This window comes from Oryctolagus cuniculus, chromosome 6, assembly GCF_051225735.1.
Source record: "Oryctolagus cuniculus isolate XC-2025 breed Fujian yellow rabbit chromosome 6, ASM5122573v1, whole genome shotgun sequence".
NCBI classification, from domain to species: Eukaryota; Metazoa; Chordata; class Mammalia; order Lagomorpha; family Leporidae; genus Oryctolagus; species Oryctolagus cuniculus.
The window spans coordinates 92,328,641-92,349,584 of NC_142872.1; the positions used below are offsets into that span (position 1 = coordinate 92,328,641).

Sequence of the window (20,944 nt, forward strand, 5' to 3'; positions counted from 1 at the left end):
TCTCAAAGAAAGTTAAACTTTACTGCTATTAAAATCTTGTCATAAGAGGAGATTCACTTCCACTGAGAGCTATTATTTGGGGATCATTTTTGCATTAGCTCATCAATTAATTATGAAATCCAGCATGACTTAAAATACTTCTAGACATTAATTATATTTGAATTTGGAGCTTCAGGTTAATTCTGACTGCACTCCCTCCCCCCATAATGACTAATTAACAACTGACTCATTGCTCAAAACCAAAAATAATTTATTAGTGTGACAACTGTTTAATAAAAGATTATAGGACAAATTTAGCCCCGTCCTTTACTATCTATAGCAGAGGGTACGGCAGCAAACACAATACTTGGAAGAGTGAGTGGCAATTATGTCATAGGCTCACATGGAGCCCACTGGGGTAGTGGAGAAGGAAATGAGGGAGGAAGGTGAGAGTTAAGTAGAGGACAGGAACTTGGAGAGGCTGAAAGAGGAAGGAGGAGAACTGGCTATGTGGTCAGGAAAAAATAATATTTTAGAAGCCTCCATGCAATCTATTAATTTTCACACAATACATTTTGTTTGGTTTCTCAGGAATGCCTAATATATTTATGTTTGGTGCCAGTTTTATATTTGTTTAAATGTTAATATTCTTAGCTTCTGATTAAATCACACTTGGATATAGATCAGGCATGCAGCCTATTAACTTTTTTTTAGATTTAATTATTTATTTGAAAAGCAGAGTTACAGGGAGAGAAAGAGAGAGCTCTTCCATCCGCAGGTTCACTCCCCACGTAGCTGCAACGGCTGTGGAAGCCAAGATCCCAGAGCTTCTTCCAGGTCTCCCACATGGATGGCAGGAGCCCAAGCACTTAGGCCATCTTTCTTCTGCTTTCCCAGGTGCATTAGCAGGGAGCTAAATCAGAAGTGGAGCAGCCAGGACTCGAACCAGTGCCCATATGGGATGCTTTTATTACAGGTGGCATCTTAACCCACTAGGCCACAGCACCAGGCCCTCTATTAACATATTTTGTGGGCAGTTCACATAAATATGAGTTGTGATTAATAACAATAATTAAAAAAAAATCTCCGGGGCCAGTGTTGTGGCATAGTGGGTAAAGCCGCTGCCTGTGATGCTAGCTTCTCATATGGGTGCCTGTTCATTTCCCAGCTGCTTCCCTTTTGGTTCAGCTCCCTGCTAATGGCCTGGGAAAGCAGCAGCAGATGGTCCAAGTCCTTGGGCTCCTGTATCCATGTGAGAGACCCAGATGAAGCTCTTGGATCTTAGCTTTGGCCTGGTCCAGTCTCTGCCATTGCAGCCATCTAGGGAATAAACCAGTGGGTGGAAGTGTCTCTCTCTCTCTCTCTCTCTCTCTTTCTCTCTCTCTCTCTCCTCCCTCCCTCTTTCAAATAATAAATAAATAAATAAATAAAGTAAGTAAGGTATCATGCTCAGTAGTACTCTGTTTTTTTTTTCTTTCACTGAATCTCGTTGAGCTTTGTATATGTAAGGAAAGAGGTAATGTGTTTTCATACAAAACTGGGGAAGAAATTCTGCAATCTAAAACTTCATTTGCCTTCTGCAGTTCCCAGAATTCTTTTTGGAGGGATGTCTGGGATTCCCACTGAAATTTCTTTGTCTTTGAAAACTTGATGGATTTGGAACTTAGAGGGAAATGGACATACTGACAACATCACTTATAATAGATTAGCGTTCCAACAATAAAACGGAGGGGCTTTTTGTGGGCGTACGGGGGAACCTAACCTCTAGGAATCTCTCTCCATGGGAAGGAACATCTGCAGTTCTAGATAATTACACACGTGTACTTGATTATATATTGGGGCCTGTCTCAATAAAAATGACAACTTCCTTGCTCAGGAAGTAGACTGACTTGCCCAAAATTCATCTAGACAATAGATTCTGTCCAGTAGTGTAAGAGATACACAAAACAATTCTTGTTGTGGCTCTTTAAAAATAAGCCCACAGGGGCTGGCATAGTGAGGTTGTGGGTTAAGCGGCCACTTGAGACACTGGAATCTCATATGGGTGTGGGTTTGAATCCCGGCTTCTCCACTTCCCAGCCAGCTCCCTGCTAATACGCCCAAGAATGCAGCCGAGGATGGCCTAAACCCTTGGGCCCCTGCACCCACAAGGGAGACCCAGAAGAAGCTCCTGGCTCCTGGCTTTTTTCACTGGCCCAGCCCTGGCCCTTGCAGCCATCTGGGGAGTAAACCAGTGGATGGAAGATTTCTCTCTATCTCTGTCTCCCTCTCTCTCTCTCTCTCTCTAACTCTGACTTTAAAATAAATAAAATAATTTTTTTAAAAAGTTACAAAAAAGGGGGGCCTTACACTTCTGTGTGTGCCAAAGCCCAGTGGCATACTGTCCATCAGGGTGGCCTGACACTCAATAATCACATATTAAATATGTACCATGTGAGTGAATCAATGTGCCATCAAAAGTATATATTTCAAAAAAATCAGAAACCTGAGTATATCTAGTATTAAAAGGGATAAAGCAAGGTTATTTCCCACAAAAAGGCAAATAATGTAGCTAGAATAATTAAAAACAAAAAGAATATGAAAGAAAAGGAATTTTCAGAGAAGAGAATAATATGGGAATTACACAGTAAAAACAAAAAGGACAAAAGTAGATAAAGAAGGGAGGCATTTCTGGGGGATAGCTGAGGAATTCTGCACAGGAGGGTCCTGGGGGCAGCGGACGGGAGGAGGGTGCTGTGGTTTTGGTTCTTAGAGTAATTTATCCAAGACTACAAAACTGTAAAGTATCCATCCATAGCAAAGAGGTTATTGGTGCAAGAGTGTGACTAAGGCTCCCCCACTCCAAGTCGGCCTGGGGCCAGAGTGGATCGAGGGTTCTGGGCTAGGAAGCAGAGGTGGGGCGGGTGAGCTTCCTTGATGCTCAAGCGTTCTGCCTCAAAGTTACTGAAGAAGTGCACATGCACTCCACGTTCTTGGTCTTTTATTACTCCCTTCCCCCAACTATTACATAAAATCTGCATCCAATTACAAATGTATAAACCACTTCCTTTCTATTTTTGACAAAAACCATAAATTAATTTTGCTCCCTTCACATAAATGGGCTTCTTATAACTTCAAATTGGAGAGATGAGAAAGTTTCTTTTCTTTTTCTTCCTCTTTTGTTTTTTTCTTAGTGAGCAAACTTTTGATATGTTTGTGGGGAAATCCTAATGTTGTTTACTAGGAGAAATTTATTTATTATTATTAGATATATAAATATTTATTATAATATAAAATATTCATTATAATATAATGTAATACAATATAAAATATTTATTATAATAATATAAAATACATTAAATATATAATACATAGAAAATATATTATATATAAATATATATTATATAAAATATATAATACATAGAAAATATATATAAATATATATTATATAAAATATATAGTAAGAATATAATATATAATATTATAAAATGTTTATTGTAATATAAAATATTTATTAACTGTGTACTCATTAATTTCATGCACATTTATTAAGTGTCTACCAGATACTGACTCTTTAGGTAAGAAGGGTTGAAAGATGTCTAACATACAGTCCCAGACTTCAAGAAGCTCCCAGTATAGTATAATCAGACAGAACTACAAAAAAGTGTCAACAGAAAGAACATCAAGGGAGTGGACATTTGGCACAGTGGTTAAGTACCACTTGGGATATGGAGTGCCTGGTTCAGGTCCCAGCTCCACTTCCTATTCCAGCCTGCTGCTCATGTACACCCTGGGAGGCAACAGGTGATGGCTCATGTGTTTGGGTCCCTGACACCCACATGAGAGATCTGGTTCCTTGCTCTAGCCTGAGCCAACTTCAGCTGTCGTAGGCTTCTGAGAGGATAAACCAGCGCATGGGGAGATATTCTCCTCTCTTTCTCTCTCTTTCTTTTAAATAAAAAATAAATGGTGATCTCTGTTAAAAGAGTAGGAAGAGAGGGAGGAGATGTACAATTTGGGACATGCTCAATCTGACTTGCCTCAATGTAAACAATTTTTTTAAGTGCATCAAGGTAAAAATGTATGTGGAGTAAAACTGGGGCACAAAGAAGGGAGCGATTGTTCTTGGGGTGAGATGAGGAAAGACATCAGAAAAGGGACCTTTGAGATGAGTCTCAAGCACCAGGTAGGTATTTGTTAGGTGACTGGGGAACATGAGGACAATGTCTGAATGGGTGAATCCACAGTGAGAGCCATGCAGCCAGGCAAGAGCAGGGCTGAGCAGGTGCAGGGGAGGGTCAGCAGTGATCGGCCAGAACACCATCATGTTAAGGAGATCAGCTGTATCTGAGATCCAGGAGCTGCAATGTGGCTTCGAGAGAACACGTATTCAGGGAAGTTCACTCCAGCAGCAAAGGGCAGGGAGGCAAGAGGGGAAGCAGGGAGCCCAGAGGGGAGACTGCAGCCAAGTCCAGATCAGAGGCAGTAAGAACCTGCTCTAAAGCTTGACTGGCTTGGACAGAGATGAGGGAGAAGAAGAGGCACGAGCTCTTGAGGAGAGAGACGCTATAGGACTTGTTGCCTAGCAGGAACGTACAGGCAGACAGGGAGCCACCACATAGCTCTTCTCCGGCAAGAGAGATTCAGCTCTCTTGGGCAGCATGGTTCAGCTAGCTTGTTTGACCTGTGCAGGTTTTGTTTGTTGGTTTGTTTGGTATTTGTTTTGCTTTGCTGTGCTCTTAATGGTCACAACAGCTTAAGAATAAAAAAGAAAATGTTATACTCCATTATTCTGCATCCAAGTCAGTTCTTCTGTGTCTTAACTTGTTAAGCAAAATTTTACATCAGAGAATTGGCTTCCAAGGACTCTGCAAAAAGAGCTTTTACAGGGAGTAAGGATTGGGGGAGTGGATGTGGGGTGAGTTGGGACTGCTTCGGGTCTCAAAGGCCACCAGGTACAGACTTTTCTGGGGTTCTTTCCCCAATTTGCCACTCCTCACCCCTGTTTGGCTTGGCCTCTGTTTCCCCCAGGCCCTGTTCATCATCATTGGCCTCCTGACCGGCTGCTATTTTTGTTGCTGCCTGTGCTGCTGCTGCAAATGCTGCTGTGGACACTGCCAGCCCAAATCATCGATGCCTCCAGCAGATGACTTCTATATGTCCACAGAGGATCTCGAGATGCAGATCCGCATAGATGCAGAAAAAGGTAGCATCAGATGGGAGCAGAAGGGTGGCGGGTGTCCCTCATAGGCTCAACTAAGCACCAGGTTTTATTAAAGTGAGTGAGAGAGAGAGAGACAACCACCAGATATGGTGAATACTACAGACTGTCAGCATGGGTGCATCTTTTGGGGGACATGAAAGGATATTTCCATTCCTAAGCATACAGAAAAGGCGAATCTGACTCCAACAGGAAGAAATCTTGTCAAGGTGGGGAAGGTGAAGCTCAGTGAGCACAATTCACAGTCTCATTACAAAAGAGTGAATTCTGGGTTCAGGGAGGTTTGAGCCTGAGGTATCCAGGCCAGGAAAATCCAAGGCAGATATTTCTCCAGCAAAGTCCACTGTAGCCTGTGCAGTTAGGATCTCATTAAAACAGAAGGGAGTGAACATTAGGAAAAGTCATCAACCCCTGACTTTTCTTCCTTTTGATGACTTGATAAAAGGTTTGAGGTAGAGCTAGGGGAAACCACTCTTCTCCTGAAATGTAGTTTTTTTCTAAGTACACGCATTCAGCATTAGCCTCAAACCAAAAACAAGAATGGGACTATTTGCTTTGCTAAGCCACCTCCACATGTCTCTCTATACTTGTATGTATATATCATCATAGTCTATTACTTGATTCTCCAAGAAAAAAGTATAAAGGAAAATAAGATCTCAGAGAATCCACAGCACCAGAAATACTTCATGTTCTTTGGGAAATGCCTTTGTTAAACAAGCAGGGGTCAAATTTGCCATTGTCCTGCTTAGCCTTGCAGCCATAATCCTATTGTCATGTTCTCCTGTAAAACACATCATTATTCTTGATTACAGAATTTACCACTAAATCCAAAAAACCCTAGACAGCTAAATAAGAGAACAACTCGTCATCTGAATAGTGGTGCATTGTTATTAGAACTGCTGACATTAAGAATCGTGCACTTCTCTGAACTGCACCACACTCTGATTCTTTCGGTCACACTGAGACAGAAATTCCTGGGCATCCAGCATCAGAGGCTGTTTAAAGGCTTCCATGTAACTTTTATTCCTGATAGAATGCAATGCTGAGTAATATCCACTTTCAGCCAGCCTGACTCCAGCCTGCAGGAAGGAGTCCTCGAATCACGTGAGCCTTCTGACTCCCAGAGTCTGAGAACGAGGGCTCAGAGACATTAGGACTATGTCTGCACATTGTGACCTCCTGGTATGGTGGTGACCAGTCCTGCAACCAGAGGGGATGTTCTGACTATTTTTTATTACTGCTCTTGGAGCCAAATTGTGGGCCCACAGTGAAATACAATTAAACTTTTCTTTTTTATTTGGGATATAAAAAAAAACAAATTATGCCTTTAATGCGGGCATACATAGCAAAAAGATAAAGCAAGCAGGATTGCTGATAAATGAGTGGTATTTGTATGGAAATTCCTTTTCTTTAGGGAAGAGCCAGCGACCTTGGCACAGCTTGATTGCAAGTAATGATCCCAGTGCATTGATCCCATCTGCTCTTGTGAGGAGGAGATAAACTTTTAAGACTTTGTCAGGAGCTTCTGGCCACACTGGCCGTAGGACCTCCCATAACATCCATCAATCCAACGCAGTACTCAGTCAAACACAGGACAACCAGACAGGAAAGGATAGCCATCATCATCCACTGGTCAGAGTTAACTTTTCCTTTTTAGTGGAAAATCCAAAACTAGGTGAACTGAACATAAATATCCCAAATCCAGTTTCCCACACTTGTCTGAAAAGCTTCACAGTCTTTCCTCTTTTGAATGAGATAAAAGCTGCACTAGGTCATTTCAGCAGACCTCCTTTTCAGAAGATTTCTTTTCTGGAACAGAAATTCATACCAGGTGCCAGGTTCCACCCAGAGTTTCTCCCTGCTGGGTGATTGGTGATGAATCTGAGTGTCTCTCACTGTTCTTAGTTCTGACACCCCCAAAACTACCAATTCCATCACAGAGGTCAGATTTTAGATGAAGTAAACTATGATTCTATTTGCCCATGTTATTAAGAAACCCTAACCAAAAGGAAAGGCTTTTTCTTAATTCTAAATATTTAAAAGCTCCTGTGTAGCCAGGGTGATCCTGGTTTTGTGGAGCCTGAAACAATTTGGGAATCCTCTTTAAGAAAAACAACATAAAATTTGAAAATAAAGTGAATATTTAGAATGAGAAAAAGGAGTCATAACAAATTTCAAAGTTTAAAAACTGATAGGGGCCAGTGTTGTGGTGTAATGTGTTAAGCAGCTGTCTGCAGCACCAGCATCCCATATGGGGGCTGGTTCGGTGCAAGTCCCAGATGCATCACTTCCAATCCAGCTCCCTGCTAACGCACCTGGGAAGAAATTCTGAGCTCCTGGCTTCGATGTGGGCCAGCCCTGGCCATTGCAGCCATTTGAACCAGCAGATAGAAGATTTCTCTATCTCTCCTTCTTTCCCTCTGTAACTGTGCCTTTCAAATAAATAAAATAAATCTTTAAAAAACAAAATTGACAAATAGAGCCTGTCAAATTGGCCTAGCAAGTTAAGGCACCACCTGCAAAGCCAGCATCCCATATGGGCACTGGTTCAAGTCCCAGCTGCTCTACTTCTGATCCTGCTCTCTGCTAATGTACCTGGGAAAGCAGTGGGAGATGGCCCCTGTGCTTGGGCCCCTGCACTCATATGGGAGAATCAGAGGAAGCTCCAGGCTACTGGTTTCAGACTAGCCCAGCTCTAGCCATGCAGCCAATTGGGGAATGAGTCAGTGCTTGGAAGATCTCTTTTTCTGTGTCTCTCCTGCTCTCTGTAACTCTGCCTTTCAAATAAGTAAATAAATCTTTTTTAAAAAAAATGAGAAATACCATAAATATCACAAAATCTGGAAAAACAGTAATTAGTTAATTACATGTCTGGCACAACTGTATAGTACTTTTCTTCTAATGCTCTGTGACTGAATATTCATTGGTTGCCTCTTCCAATAATAATAACAACAATCTAATATCTCTTTCTAGAAAAATAGAAAAACAATCATGCTTTTCCTTTAGTTTGTTGTGGGTGATCCTGTACCTGGCTGGAAGGCTGCCTGCCTGGCCTATGCAGAAGGTCAAGAGGGCATACGATGCCCCCAGGGAAAAACCCTGGTTGAGGACTCAGCACACTGAGACTCACATATGACCTGACTGTTGGTAGGTGGCAGGGGCCCCAAGCATATTTCCCCCACCCCCACTTCCTGTTGAGGGGCCTTGTAGTTGTCAGCTAGATAAACAGCTCCTGGATATGGCCCAGACCCATAAGACCACCTGGAAGGCTATGTGGGCTATGTGGTCTATGTGACTTTCAAGCTGATTGGAGAAGCATAACGGCATCAGCATTGGTTTATACTATAGAATTAGTGTTAACTACCCTGAGCTAGCTACTCCCCTTTGCCTGCCCTATAAAAGCTTATGCCTAACTGCTAATTAACAGACATGTTCACCGAAACTGTCTCCAGTGCTTCTTGCCAAAGAATGCTGTCGCCCCACCATCCCAACAGTGTGAGCCTCACAGGACGGGCCCACAGTATATGTGATTAGAATTTTTTTATTATGGGCAAATTAGAAAAGTTTCTTTCAGTTTTATAACTCATTGATAATGTCTAAATTTTTAAGGATTGTTGCTAAATTAAGGAAAACTATTGTTGATGTAATATACCTGGCTACTTCAAAAGTTTGTGCAATAACTGAGTAAAAAGATCAACTTATTTAGTATGGAAAAAATCTGAAATCCATGCCCAGTTTTTTCACAATGTGCATTTTCTGTGAACATTTTGAATGTCCCAAGATCTGGAAGAACTTTCCACAATCCATTTTTTACTATATTTCATACCTTATTTCTTCTCCTTATGACCCCTCTAGAGTCAGAGTCCACTGGACACATTCATATTGTGTGATACCACCTCTGGTCTGGATCTTCATGTCCCCTCAGCAAGTGAATTGGCATAGTGAGCTATAGGGATGTTCCTAAGGCCATTCTTATACCCATATGACTAATAATAATCATAATAGTTGCTGCAAACCATAAAAACATATCCCACTAAACTCAAACACAATCTGTCACCAACTCTATTGCCTCTTTCTTTATTCAAGAGGCAGAAAGAGACAGAGAGTTTCTTTTTTTCTTTTTTTGACAGGCAGAGTTAAACAGTGAGAGAGAGAGCGCACGACAGAGAGAAAGGTCTTCCTTTTCCTTTGGTTCACCACCCAAAGCCGCTGGCAATCCGAAGCCAGGAGCCAGGTGCTTCCTCCTGGTCTCCCATGCAGGTGCAGGGTCCAAGCACTTGGGCCATCCTCCACTGCCTTCCTGGGCCACAGCAGAGAGCTGGACACAGAAGAGGAGCAACCGGAACAGAATAAGGTGCCACAACCGGGACTAGAAACCAGGGTGCTGGTACTGCAGGTGGAGGATTAGCCAAGTGAGCCACGGCACTGGCCAAGACAGAGTTTCTAACCACTAGTTCACACCCCTCCCCACCCCTGCCAAATTTCCCCAACTGGTAGGGCTGATATCCAGAAATGTAATCTAGGTATTGCACATGGGTGGTAGGCATCCAATAGCTTGAGTCATCATCGCTGTCTCCCAAGGTCTGCATTTCCAGGAAGCTGGAATCAGAAGCTAGAGCTGGGAATTAAACCCAGGCCAGGCATTCTGATGTGGGACACAGGCATCTTAACTGCTAGGCAAAACTCCCACTACTCCATTACCTCTTAGCTGAACCCTCAAAACGTCCATAGCTCTCTGTTGCCACTCATCTAGAAAAGAAATATGTTGCAGGAAAATCCAGTGTGGAGAGAGATTTTTATTTTTCAGTTTGTGGCCAAGATATCTTATTTTGTCAAGCTACAAAAAATGTGGAACACATTGTTAGAGCCCCAACAGATCTGTGCAGGTGAGAGTTCCTGAAGCTTAAATTGTATACACTCTACAATAAGTCTTAACCCCTTCTTTAGTCTGACATTTAATTATGAGAATCTATGCTTTATTTGAAGTTAATTGTTTTGGCTGTAGATTTATTCTCCACTCATTCAGATTTAATATAGTAAAATTAATGCAATTTAAGGCTGGTAAGTATGAAAAAGAATATTCTTTCTGAAGACTATGCTTTCTGGACAATGGTCACATAAATTGGCAATGGCCTAATCCAGTCTGTAAAAGAAGAAAACCCACTTGAAAATTATTTTAAGAAATATACTTGAATGAAAGACACTTCTAGTTACTCAGATATCAAATTACTGTTATGATAAATAATAAGCAGATTTGAGGCTATCTGAAGCACTGGTAGTACATTAGGGCTTTCAGACTTTTCTTTTAATGAAAGTGAATTTAAAAATGGCAGACACATTCTCACTAAAGGGATTTTTAATTCTGATATTGACTCTGATCATAAAATTGTAAGTTTTAGAGTTGGAAGTAATCTGAGGAGTCCATTCCATTCCAATCTGTATACCTTCTGTTTCGTTTCCTTGCCTTATTGCATTGAGAATATTTCCCTATATGGATTATAAATCTGAATTTCAAGCTTAATGACTCTTGTCAACAAAAATTTTCCTTGAAGGAACTATTATCTACCTTTACATTTATTTTAAAATCTACATGAGATAAGGATGCTTAAGAGAACAGGGAAGCCAATAGTCATTGGCAAGAAATAGGGGGAAAAAATGCCTGCCTCTAGGGAAGAGGAAGCTAATTGAGATGAAACAGGGTGGAGTGAGGAAGAGTGGGTGGAGCCAGAGCTTTATGTGAATTTTCCATCCTGGCAAAACAAGCCAAAATTACTAGAGCTAAATTCATTTTGTTTCTTTCAAGCGTAAGGCAATGGAATGAAATCCAGCCACAACTCCCACCTATAAACCTTAAAAATGTTTTGTGGAGTCATAATTCCCCTTGCACCTCACCTTGTTTTTGAAGGAAGAGGAATAACGTATCTGGAGGAGGGGATTTTATGGTGTTGACCTTGGATCTAAAAATGTGAGAGTCAATGCACAGAAAAATCTATTGATTGCTTAACTGCTCCTGCCACTCACCTGGAAAAAACCCAAATAAGTTCACAACCACTGAGCTAAAGAGGCCATATGGCTCTTGCTCTTGGCCAAGTTACAGAGACATTTATAACATGTTTGCTGTTGAGCATTCAACACCTCTTACTCCCCAAGAAAAAGGCAAGAAGGAAGAGACTAAATTCAACCTTTCTCTTTTGCCAACCTCTACTCAATCTCCTTTCCAACCCTGTCCTCCAATTAAAATGAGTCAATTTCTAAAAATAATACTTGAAAAATAATTCCTGTAGCTAGTCCACAGCCCTTTGCTTCTTCTATATATGAAAATATCAAGCAAGCATCATCAAATCCCCAGGCCAGGACAGTAGGACAGATGAGTCAGCTCAGAACGCTCCCCAAATAAGCAGCTCAAAGTGGATCCGAAGTTTCTTTGGTTTTTGACTGCCAGTGTTCAGTGAAGAAATTTACTAGGCTGGTCTGTTGAGACAGTATGTCAACAACAAACATTTATTGAACACTTAATATTTGCCTGACACTATGCTGAGGGCTAAAGAAAAGAAGGATAAGGCCAGCGTCGCGGCTCACTAGGCTAATCCTCCGCCTTGCAGCGCCAGCACACCAGGTTCTAGTCCCAGTCGGGGTGCCAGATTCTGTCCCAGTTGTCCCTATTCCAGGCCAGCTCTCTGCTGTGGCCAGGGAGTGCAGTGGAGGATGGCTCAAGTCCTTGGGCCCTGCACCCCATGGGAGACCAGGATAAGTACCTGGTTCCTGCCATTGGATCAGCGGTGCGCCGGCCGCGGCGGCCACTGGAGGGTGAACCAACGGCAAAGGAAGACCTTTCTCTCTGTCTCTCTCTCTCACTGTCCACTCTGCCTGTCAAAAAAAAAAAAAAAAAGGATGGCTCTGGTATCTTTGCATCTTACAATCTAGCAGCAGACACAGGGACACAAATAGTAAACAAATAATCAAGCAAAGAACTAGTTAATTTACAAAATAATAAGTCTGACAAAGAAGCAGCACAGGGGTTGGCAAATTGAACACTAGGAGGCCTGACGTGGATGCAAGTGAAAAATAAATCTTTTATTTGTTTTATTTATTTATCTTATTTATTGGTGGGGGGAGAGGAGAGAGAGAGAAAGAAACACATGCTCCCATCTGCTGTATTGGTTTTAAATTTGTACTCCACTAATTCAGAAGGTATACAGATTGAGATGAAACAGGGTGGAGTGAGGAAGAATGGGTGGAGCCAGAGCTTTATGTGAATATAAGCTTAGTATAATAAATTTAATGCAACTTAAGGCCACTGAGGGGGCCAGCGCCGCGGCTCACTAGGCTAATCCTCCGCCTTGCGGCGCCAGCACACCAGGTGCTAGTCCTGGTCAGGGCACCGGATTCTGTCCCGGTTGCCCCTCTTCCAGGCCAGCTCTCTGCTGTGGCCAGGGAGTGCAGTGGAGGATGGCCCAAGTCCTTGGGTCCTGCACCTGCATGGGAGATCAGGAGAAGCACCTGGCTCCTGCCTTCGGATCAGTACGATATGCCGGCCGCAGTGCGCCGTCCGCGGCGGCCATTGGAGGGTGAACCAACGGCAAAAGGATGACCTTTCTGTCTCTCTCTCACTGTCTACTCTGCGTGTCAAAAAAAAAAAAAAAAAAAAAAAAGTTACTGAGGATGAAAAATGCCAGATGCCCACAATAGCCAGGGCTGCACTAGCACCAAAGCCAAGATATAGGTATTCAATCAGGGTCTCCCTTGTGGGTGGCAGGAACCCAACTATTTGAGCAATTCACTGCCTTCCAGGGTTTGCACTGGTGGGGAGCTACAGTCAGGAGCCAGAACAAGGTAATGAATCTGGGCACTCTGCTGTGAGATGTGGTATCAGGGCTGCCAGGATAAGGGCCCACTCCTGTTACTGTTTTTGTTAAATATTAACCAGATACGAATTTTATGACCTGACTTTCTACATCTTACCATTACTGTTAGAATTGTTTGCTTTTCCCTCCTCAGAAGTAATCATGTTGAATCATCTGTAATTATTTCTTTTTATTATTTATAGTATTACAAAAACATACATTTTAATTTAATATATTTATTCCAAATTTAATAATACTGGCTTTGTACAACTTGATTTTTTTTTTTTTTTTTTTTTGACAGGCAGAGTGGACAGTGAGAGAGAGAGACAGAGAGAAAGGTCTTCCTTTGCCGTTGGTTCACCCTCCAATGGCCGCCGCGGCCGGCGCGCTGCGGCCGGCGCACCGCGCTGATCCGATGGCAGGAGCCAGGAGCCAGGTGCTTTTCCTGGTCTCCCATGGGGTGCAGGGCCCGAGCACCTGGGCCATCCTCCACTGCACTCCCTGGCCACAGCAGAGGGCTGGCCTGGAAGAGGGGCAACCGGGACAGAATCCGGCGCCCCGACCGGGACTAGAACCCGGTGTGCCGGCGCCGCTAGGCGGAGGATTAGCCTAGTGAGCCGCGGCGCCGGCCAACTTGATTTTTTTTATTCAATATTGTGTTTCTGTGATTCATCCACATTGTGGCTGGCATTTATTTTCATTATTGTATAATATTCTGTGATAACATCCCATCATTTATTTATCCACTCTACTACTGACCAATATTTGAGCAGTTTTCACTTTTTGCCACTGCAAACAGAGCTGCTATGAATGTTCTTTTACTTGTCTCTTAGTGCATGAGTGCAAGAATTTCTCTAAGTACATACACAGGGGTACGATTCCTTAGTTAAAGGAATCTTTGACATCTACATTTTATTAGATAATACCAAGGAGGTCTGCAAAATTATTGCAGCTACATTCGCACTACAATTAATGATCATTCTTCTTGTTCCTCATGCTTGGTGACACTTGGCATCACCAGACTGCAGATGTGGGCCAATCTAGTAGGTGGAAAATAATATACAACTGTGGTTCTAGCTTTCATCTCCTTGGTTACTAGTAAGGTTGGATGCCTTTTCGTGGGTTTATTGGTCATTTGGGTTTCTTCCTCTATGAAATGTCAATTGAATTTTTTTTAAGATTTTAATTATATCATTTGTTTTTCCCTATCGTTTTTGAAAATATTCTGGTTATTAATTCTTTATCATTCAAGTTTATTTAGAATGCATCCTTCCAGTCTGCGACTTGGTATTTCATTTTTTTATGGAGTCTTCTGATGAATCAAAGTCCTTAATTTTAATGTGTTCAAATTTGCAATCTTGTCTTTATGTGTAATGATTTTTGTGTTTTAAGAAAGCTTTCTGAATCTCAAGGACACAGTGGTGTTCTCCCTTATGGTCTTCTTAGAGTTTTATAGTTTTGCTTTTCACATGCAAGTGTTTTGCCATCTGCAGTTGATTTTTACATGTGAAATGATATAGGGTTCTTATTTCAGTTTTTTTTTTTTTCAGATAAAAAACAAATTCTCTCAGCACAATGATTTCCAATCTTTATTTTGATACAGTCTCATATTCAATATATATATATATAATAGTATCTGGGCTTTCTCTTAGATGTTTACTTATGTATTTATTCAATTTATCTAAAAGAAAGAGAAAGAGCGAGAGACAGGGAGAGAGAAGGATAAAGAGAGATCTTTCATTTTCAGGTTCACTCCCCCAAATGCCCTGCAACAGCCAGGGCTGGGCCAATCTTTAGCCAGCCAGGAATCTGAAGCTCAGTCTGGGTCTTCCTCTGAGCGGCAGGTACCCAAGTGCTTGGGTCATTACCTCCTGCTTCCCAGCACAGTAGCAGAAAGCTGGTATAGGAAGCTGCCCCATTTCTGGGCTTTCTGTTCTGGTCCCTTGCTCATTCTGTCCATCTGTATGCGGCAGCACGTTCATTTATAAAAATTCTGGTATCTGCTTAGGCAAGCCCTCCTAATTTGTTCTTCAGAAGGGTCTCAGACATCTTTGGTCTTCTACTTTCCTATTTAAATTTCACAATCAGCTTTGTCAAGTTCTTGAACAAAACTTCTTTAAGCAAAATCTTTTTGGATTTTGGTAAGAATGACTGTGACTCCATGGATTAGTTAAAAAGAACTATTAATATATGATGTATCTCTCCATTTATTTGTCATTTATTTGATTTTTTACTAAAGATATAGTTCCTATATAATATGTTTTACATATATATATATATAAACTGATGTCTTTCATCAATTTTAGAAAATTCACAACCATCAAACCAATTGGTATCTTTTATCCATTTATAAAATTCATTAACATCAAACCTTCAAATATTGCCTCTCTTCTTTTTTCATTTCTTTCTGAAAGTCATATGAGTTATGTTAGACATTATTACTCTATCCTTCATGTCTCTTAACCTCTTTAATATTTTCTCTTTGTCCCTATTACATTCTGGATAATCTCTTCAGATCACCTTGAGGTTTCTTAGAACACACAGGTATTGCAAACTTGCTCTGCCAACTTGTGTGCTTATCAACTTACCATTAAACATATTTCAGGTAGCTTCCTCAACTGGGAACCAAAATTCAAAGCTAACAAGTTTCCTTGAAAATTTAGGAGTATAGTGATTTAGAGAGAGCATAACCATTTTGGGCACTAGCTTTAAGTGGACAGCTTCCTATTGGGCTCTCCAACTAAGCAAACCCTAGATTTTGACTCTGCTCCAGTGAGGGCCATATATGCAGCTGCATACCACAGAACTCTAGGGGGTAGCTTTCACATATGTTTTTCATATAGATGCATACATTGAAAGCCACCCCATGGAGCTGTGCAGTGACCAACTGCACAAGCATGTGAGATAGCCCTGTCTCGCTCCCCATAAGATGCTGAACACTTGTTCAAGTACACTAGGTTCAGCAAGTATCCTGAAGGTGAAAGCTGGGTTTAGTGCTTTGGTCTAAAAATTCTGTAACTGATAGAACTTGAATGAAGAGTAATGGTATAGTGCCTCCTTCCTTTTGAAGTCCTTGAAAGAGTAGCTGTTTTAATATATTTGAATTCATTTTGCAAACTCATTTCAACAAAAATACCTATCATTTACCCCATTAAAAGGACTGTCATGTGATAAGATTATGTTCATTGTTTTGCTTTCCTTGTTTTTAGATATGGACTTTCCGGTTGTTCTCCAGCCCACAAACGCAAATGAGAAAACACAGCTAATCAAAGAAGGACCTCGAAGCTACTGCACAGACTCTTGATATTGAGCCCATTGAGGGTCCACACTACCTCCTCTTGGTTCAGCCATGTCTCCAGGTGATCATGGAGAAGGAGGGGCAATGAGATGCTGTGAACTTTTCCACATTTGTATTTTATTTTTATGTTAGGGAAAGATGATTGGTATATAATTTTCTCAGTAGGCAGTCTTTCTTCTTGAGTAGAATTTCTAATGAAACATATTCAATTGTGATGAATAAAGGCCCAAAGAGCTGTTTTATGCTCCTTACATGAGGTAAGACAGTGGCATTAGGAAGCTTTTATGAGCTTGTCCTTTATGTGTGCCCAGACCTCACTTCTCACAGACTAAAGTTGTACCCAAAAAAGAAGCCACTTTTCATCCACTTATCTAATTGCAGTATTCATATCAGCCACAAATCATCAGCAAAATAGACATGAGCATTTAGGAGGATTTGTGTGTGTGTGTGTGGAGTTCTTTGTCAATATTCACCATGGTTATAGAAACATTTCAAAAAGCAAGAAAGGACAATTAGGTTTAAAAAAGACAAATCACATTGCTTTAAGTTGTCTTTGGAAGATTGAAAATTGACATTTACTGAAAAGTGACAAGTAAAACCAGGAAGAAACAGGTTTTATGTGTACTTTTAGATTGACTTTAAAAAAATAACTTCAACCTGATTAAATCTTATAAGAGATTCCAAAATTATTCTGAGCTAGAACCTGTCCCAAAAACATGCATTGATCATTTTTTAGTAAAATATTTTAAGTGGTCCAGATTAGCCATACTGAGTAAAAGAAATACATGAGGTAGGGGTAGAATTCTAAATTCTATAGTCTAAATTTACATTTAAAGATATATTATTTTGGTGAAATTAATTACATTGATTAGAAAATGCTGAGCTCAGGATACTGGGCAATTTAAGCTCTGAGGTCATCTCTGCTCGTTTGATTCTTAAATTCCTCACGTACTAGAAACCATGTGCTATTTCTGCAATAGTACAGCAGCAAAGATGTTTGTGTTTCCTAGGTCTTTCTTAGTTCTTTATATAATATTGCACTTTCAAGACTTTGTTATATTTTTATATAATATTGCATGAAATGCCATCTTCCTTTTTCTTTTTTATCCCCTTCCATACCAAACTACAGTCAATTGCTGCTAAATATATACTGTTAGTGAGAATTAGTTATTTCTCTTATAGTTTTGAAGCCATTAAAACTCTGTGCTAATTCTTGAGCTACTGGGATTTTTTTCTATATATCAAATAGAAAGAGCCTTGTTTTGCTAGTCAAGAAGCCTGGTTCTATGTAAGTTCTCAGTAACTTAACTACCCCTATGATCAAGTGAAATATGACCCTGTTTGCATGTCTGCCCTGACCACCTTCAAGTTGCTATGAGACCAGATGAGATAGCTGAGGTGAAGGAATTCTGAAGTCAAGTGTTTCACAAACGTTAAGTTAGTTTTGGGTGAAAACTGTATATGTTGATACATACAGACAAATGTAACACGTCTTCTTTATGAGCGTACTTCACAAATTTATGGAAAACAAAACTGAAAGATACCTTTTAGTGTACAAATGTTTGAAATCCTTACATACCAGGGTCTTCAAAAGGTTCAGGAAAAGGCATATATGGAAAATGTATGTATGGATTTAAAAATTATTTTTACACCAAAATAAACTTTAATTCCATTTTACACTAACATTTTGAAGCACCTTCATATAAACTTACCTACAAGGCCCATATAGACACCCAGTATCAATAACCTCAATAACCAAAAGCTACTTTCCACTTGGAGGAAAGGATAAAATAAATAGCCCAGCCTGTGGACAATTTAAGCCACTATGTCTCTTTCCTACAGTCTTTCTAAGTATTATGTCAGACCTATTTTTGAATAGCAACTTTAAAATCACAAAGCTCCTTTCCTCTTTCACTCCCAGACCTCATTTTTCTGTTTCACATGGAATTTTTTACTTCCATTCCCAGCTCACCCAGGATGCTGGTGCAAGAGTGATTAAGATGAGAACAGGACATGAATCAGAATCAGGATCAGAGGTGGGGAATCAAACCCCTGGAGGAGTGGTGGTCAGCATCTCTCACAAAGGCCTGGTTTCTGGCTACAATGATGTGGGGCAAATGCAAGTATGTGAATGCCTGTGAGAGACAGTGAATTCTACAGAACGCTTTCAGCTACAGCGAGAGGAGGCCGCTTAAGTAGCCGGGGGCGGGGGGTGTGGGGGGAGGTCAATGGGAGCTGCCATCCAGAATCGCCTGCAGTCATTCTGACTCCATAAGCAGCTTAGAATGGAAGCATCAAGGAAAGAAGGCTGGCCATGAGCCTGAGCAGGAGTCATGCAGTGTCAAATGGACAGCTCACTTCATCTAACCTGGGGCGGCACATTACCTCAGTGGGGATTTCATGTAAGGTATGCTAGTTATCTGTTTATCTTTTTACCATCTTACGTTAGAACATAACAGAAGACATATACATGCATTTATCTTTTTTTGGAGATTAGAATTCTTTTTTAAAGATTTATTTATTTGAAATGTAGAGTTACAGAGAGAAAGAGGGGGGAGAGAGAGAGAAAGAGAGAGAGGGAACCTTCCATCTACTGATTCACTCCCTAACTGGCTACAACAGCCAGCTCTGGCCCAGGAACCAGGAAATTCTTCTGGTTCTCCCACATGAATGGCATGGGCCCGAGGACTCCGAGGACTTGGACCATTATCCAGTGCCTCCTCAGGCACATTAGCAGGGAACTGGTTTACAAGTAGAACAGTTGGGATTTGAACGAGTCCCCATATGGGATACTGGCACTGCAGGTGACAGCTTAACCTGCTACGCCACAAAACCAGCCCCAGAATTCTTTCAATCGGTTTTTTAAAAGCACTAAATACTCATGTGTTTCTTCTGTGTTATTTGCCCTACAGAAAGTGAAAGGCAGAGTAAAGAATCCCAGGGCACCTAGGTAGGCAGTGGGCCCTGAAGTAGTGAGCTTGTTTGCTTGCTTGTTTTTTTTTTTTTTTTTTAAGATTATTTATTTAAAAGAGAGAGTTACAGAGCAAGAGCGAGAGCAAGAGAGAGAGATATATCTTCCATCTGCCAGCTTACTCCCCAAACGGCCACAACGTCCAGGTCTGGGCCAGGTAGAAGCCAGTAGCCAAGAGCTTCTCCTGGGTCTCCCAGGTAGGTGCAGGGACCCAAGCACTTGGTTCATATTCTGCTGCATTCCCATGTGCATTAACAGGGATTGAATCAGAAGTGGAACAGCCGAGACATGAACTAGTGCCCATATGGAATGTCCACACTGCAGACCACAGCTTAACGTGCTTCACAATGCTGGCACCCTGTGTTTTCCCATAAACTAAAGCCTGCCTCTCCTGACTTCTACCTCCCTTAGCCCCCAATTTTTACATCAGGAAACCCCCGTGGTACAGCTCTGGCATTGGAAGTAGAAGGTACCTGAAGGGCTGGCTGGGCAAATGAGGACAGATGACTTTTAAAGACAGAACAACACTCGAGTGTTGGGAACAGATCATGCAACTAAGGCAGCTGTCAGGGCATGCTCCTCTGTGGTATGGGTTGATGAGGGCTAGCCACTTCTCTGCAAACAAGGAAGCCCAGATCTCAACAGAATACTTTCTCAAAATTGTTTTTTGTACAAAATAAATGCAAAGATATGGGGTGGGATTCTGTGGATGCCAGGGCAGCCACCCACCCCAGACCTCAGATCACAGCAATACCCTCCAAGACACGGTTGAAGTAGGTGCAGGTGCTGCTGCTCCCAGAGGATTTGTAGTCCCAACCAGCGGAAGGGTGCGGTGCAGCCACCAGAGTATCTGAGGGGATCACCCCACCCTCGTGGCTGAAGATGCCATAGAAAATGTGGATATTGATGACAAACACCCACTCCTACAGGGCCAGCTCTTCTCCAGGAGCTGCCCATAGCACAGAAGGCAGATCAGGGCGATCATGAGAACACCCAACTGGCCAAAGAGACTAAAGAGGCCCAGGGAATATGTGCCCCACTTGCTGATGAGGGGGACTTCTAGGGTGCAGCAGTTATGGAGACTCCCTTACTCAGCAGGATCAGGAGAGCAGAGCTCCTTGTAGGGCCAGTTCTCCACGTGGCAGTGCACGGCATACCTCCCAGGAGTACCCAGCCACCATTCCCTGTTTGGCTCATCCATGATGCTGTCTCTGGCTGCTGAGCTTATCTTTACCAAAATCAAAATATAGATTGCAATATTTTTGAGAATCAGTGATATTCTGTTTCTACTTTTCAATTGATATGTAGACTTAAAACCCTTTTGATGTGGCCTGAAGATACACTCACCTGGGAGTACACTACCTGATTCTCTGACTTACAAAAAGGGATCCAGATAAGGCTACATGATCTCTGTGATAGGCATCATAACAATGCCCCCCCTTCCCCAAGATGTACATGTCCTGATTTCCAGAACATGTAAATATATCATTGCAAGAGGAACTTTACAGATCTGATTCTTAAGATTGTTAAGGAACTTGAGAAGATTATCTTGGCAGGTCTAATCTAATCACACAATGTAGAGAAACTTCCCTGGTGATGGAGAGAGAGAGAGAGGATATGAATGAGAATAAACTATAGAAGAATGGTTAGGG

The 20,944-nt window shown here is 41.6% G+C and overlaps 1 protein-coding gene across 1 annotated transcript in view; it reads left to right on the forward strand.

The window, feature by feature from the left end:
• The window catches only part of DNAJC5B (DnaJ heat shock protein family (Hsp40) member C5 beta), a 56,804-nt gene extending 38,803 nt beyond the window's left edge, over nt 1-18,001 (forward strand). The window contains exons 4-5 of the mRNA XM_051843820.3: nt 4,990-5,164; nt 16,233-18,001. Coding sequence (XP_051699780.1) covers nt 4,990-5,164; nt 16,233-16,327 — 270 coding nt within the window. The 3' untranslated portion in view covers nt 16,328-18,001. The remainder of the gene's footprint in view (nt 1-4,989; nt 5,165-16,232) is intronic.
• Nucleotides 18,002-20,944: the final 2,943 nt, after the last annotated feature.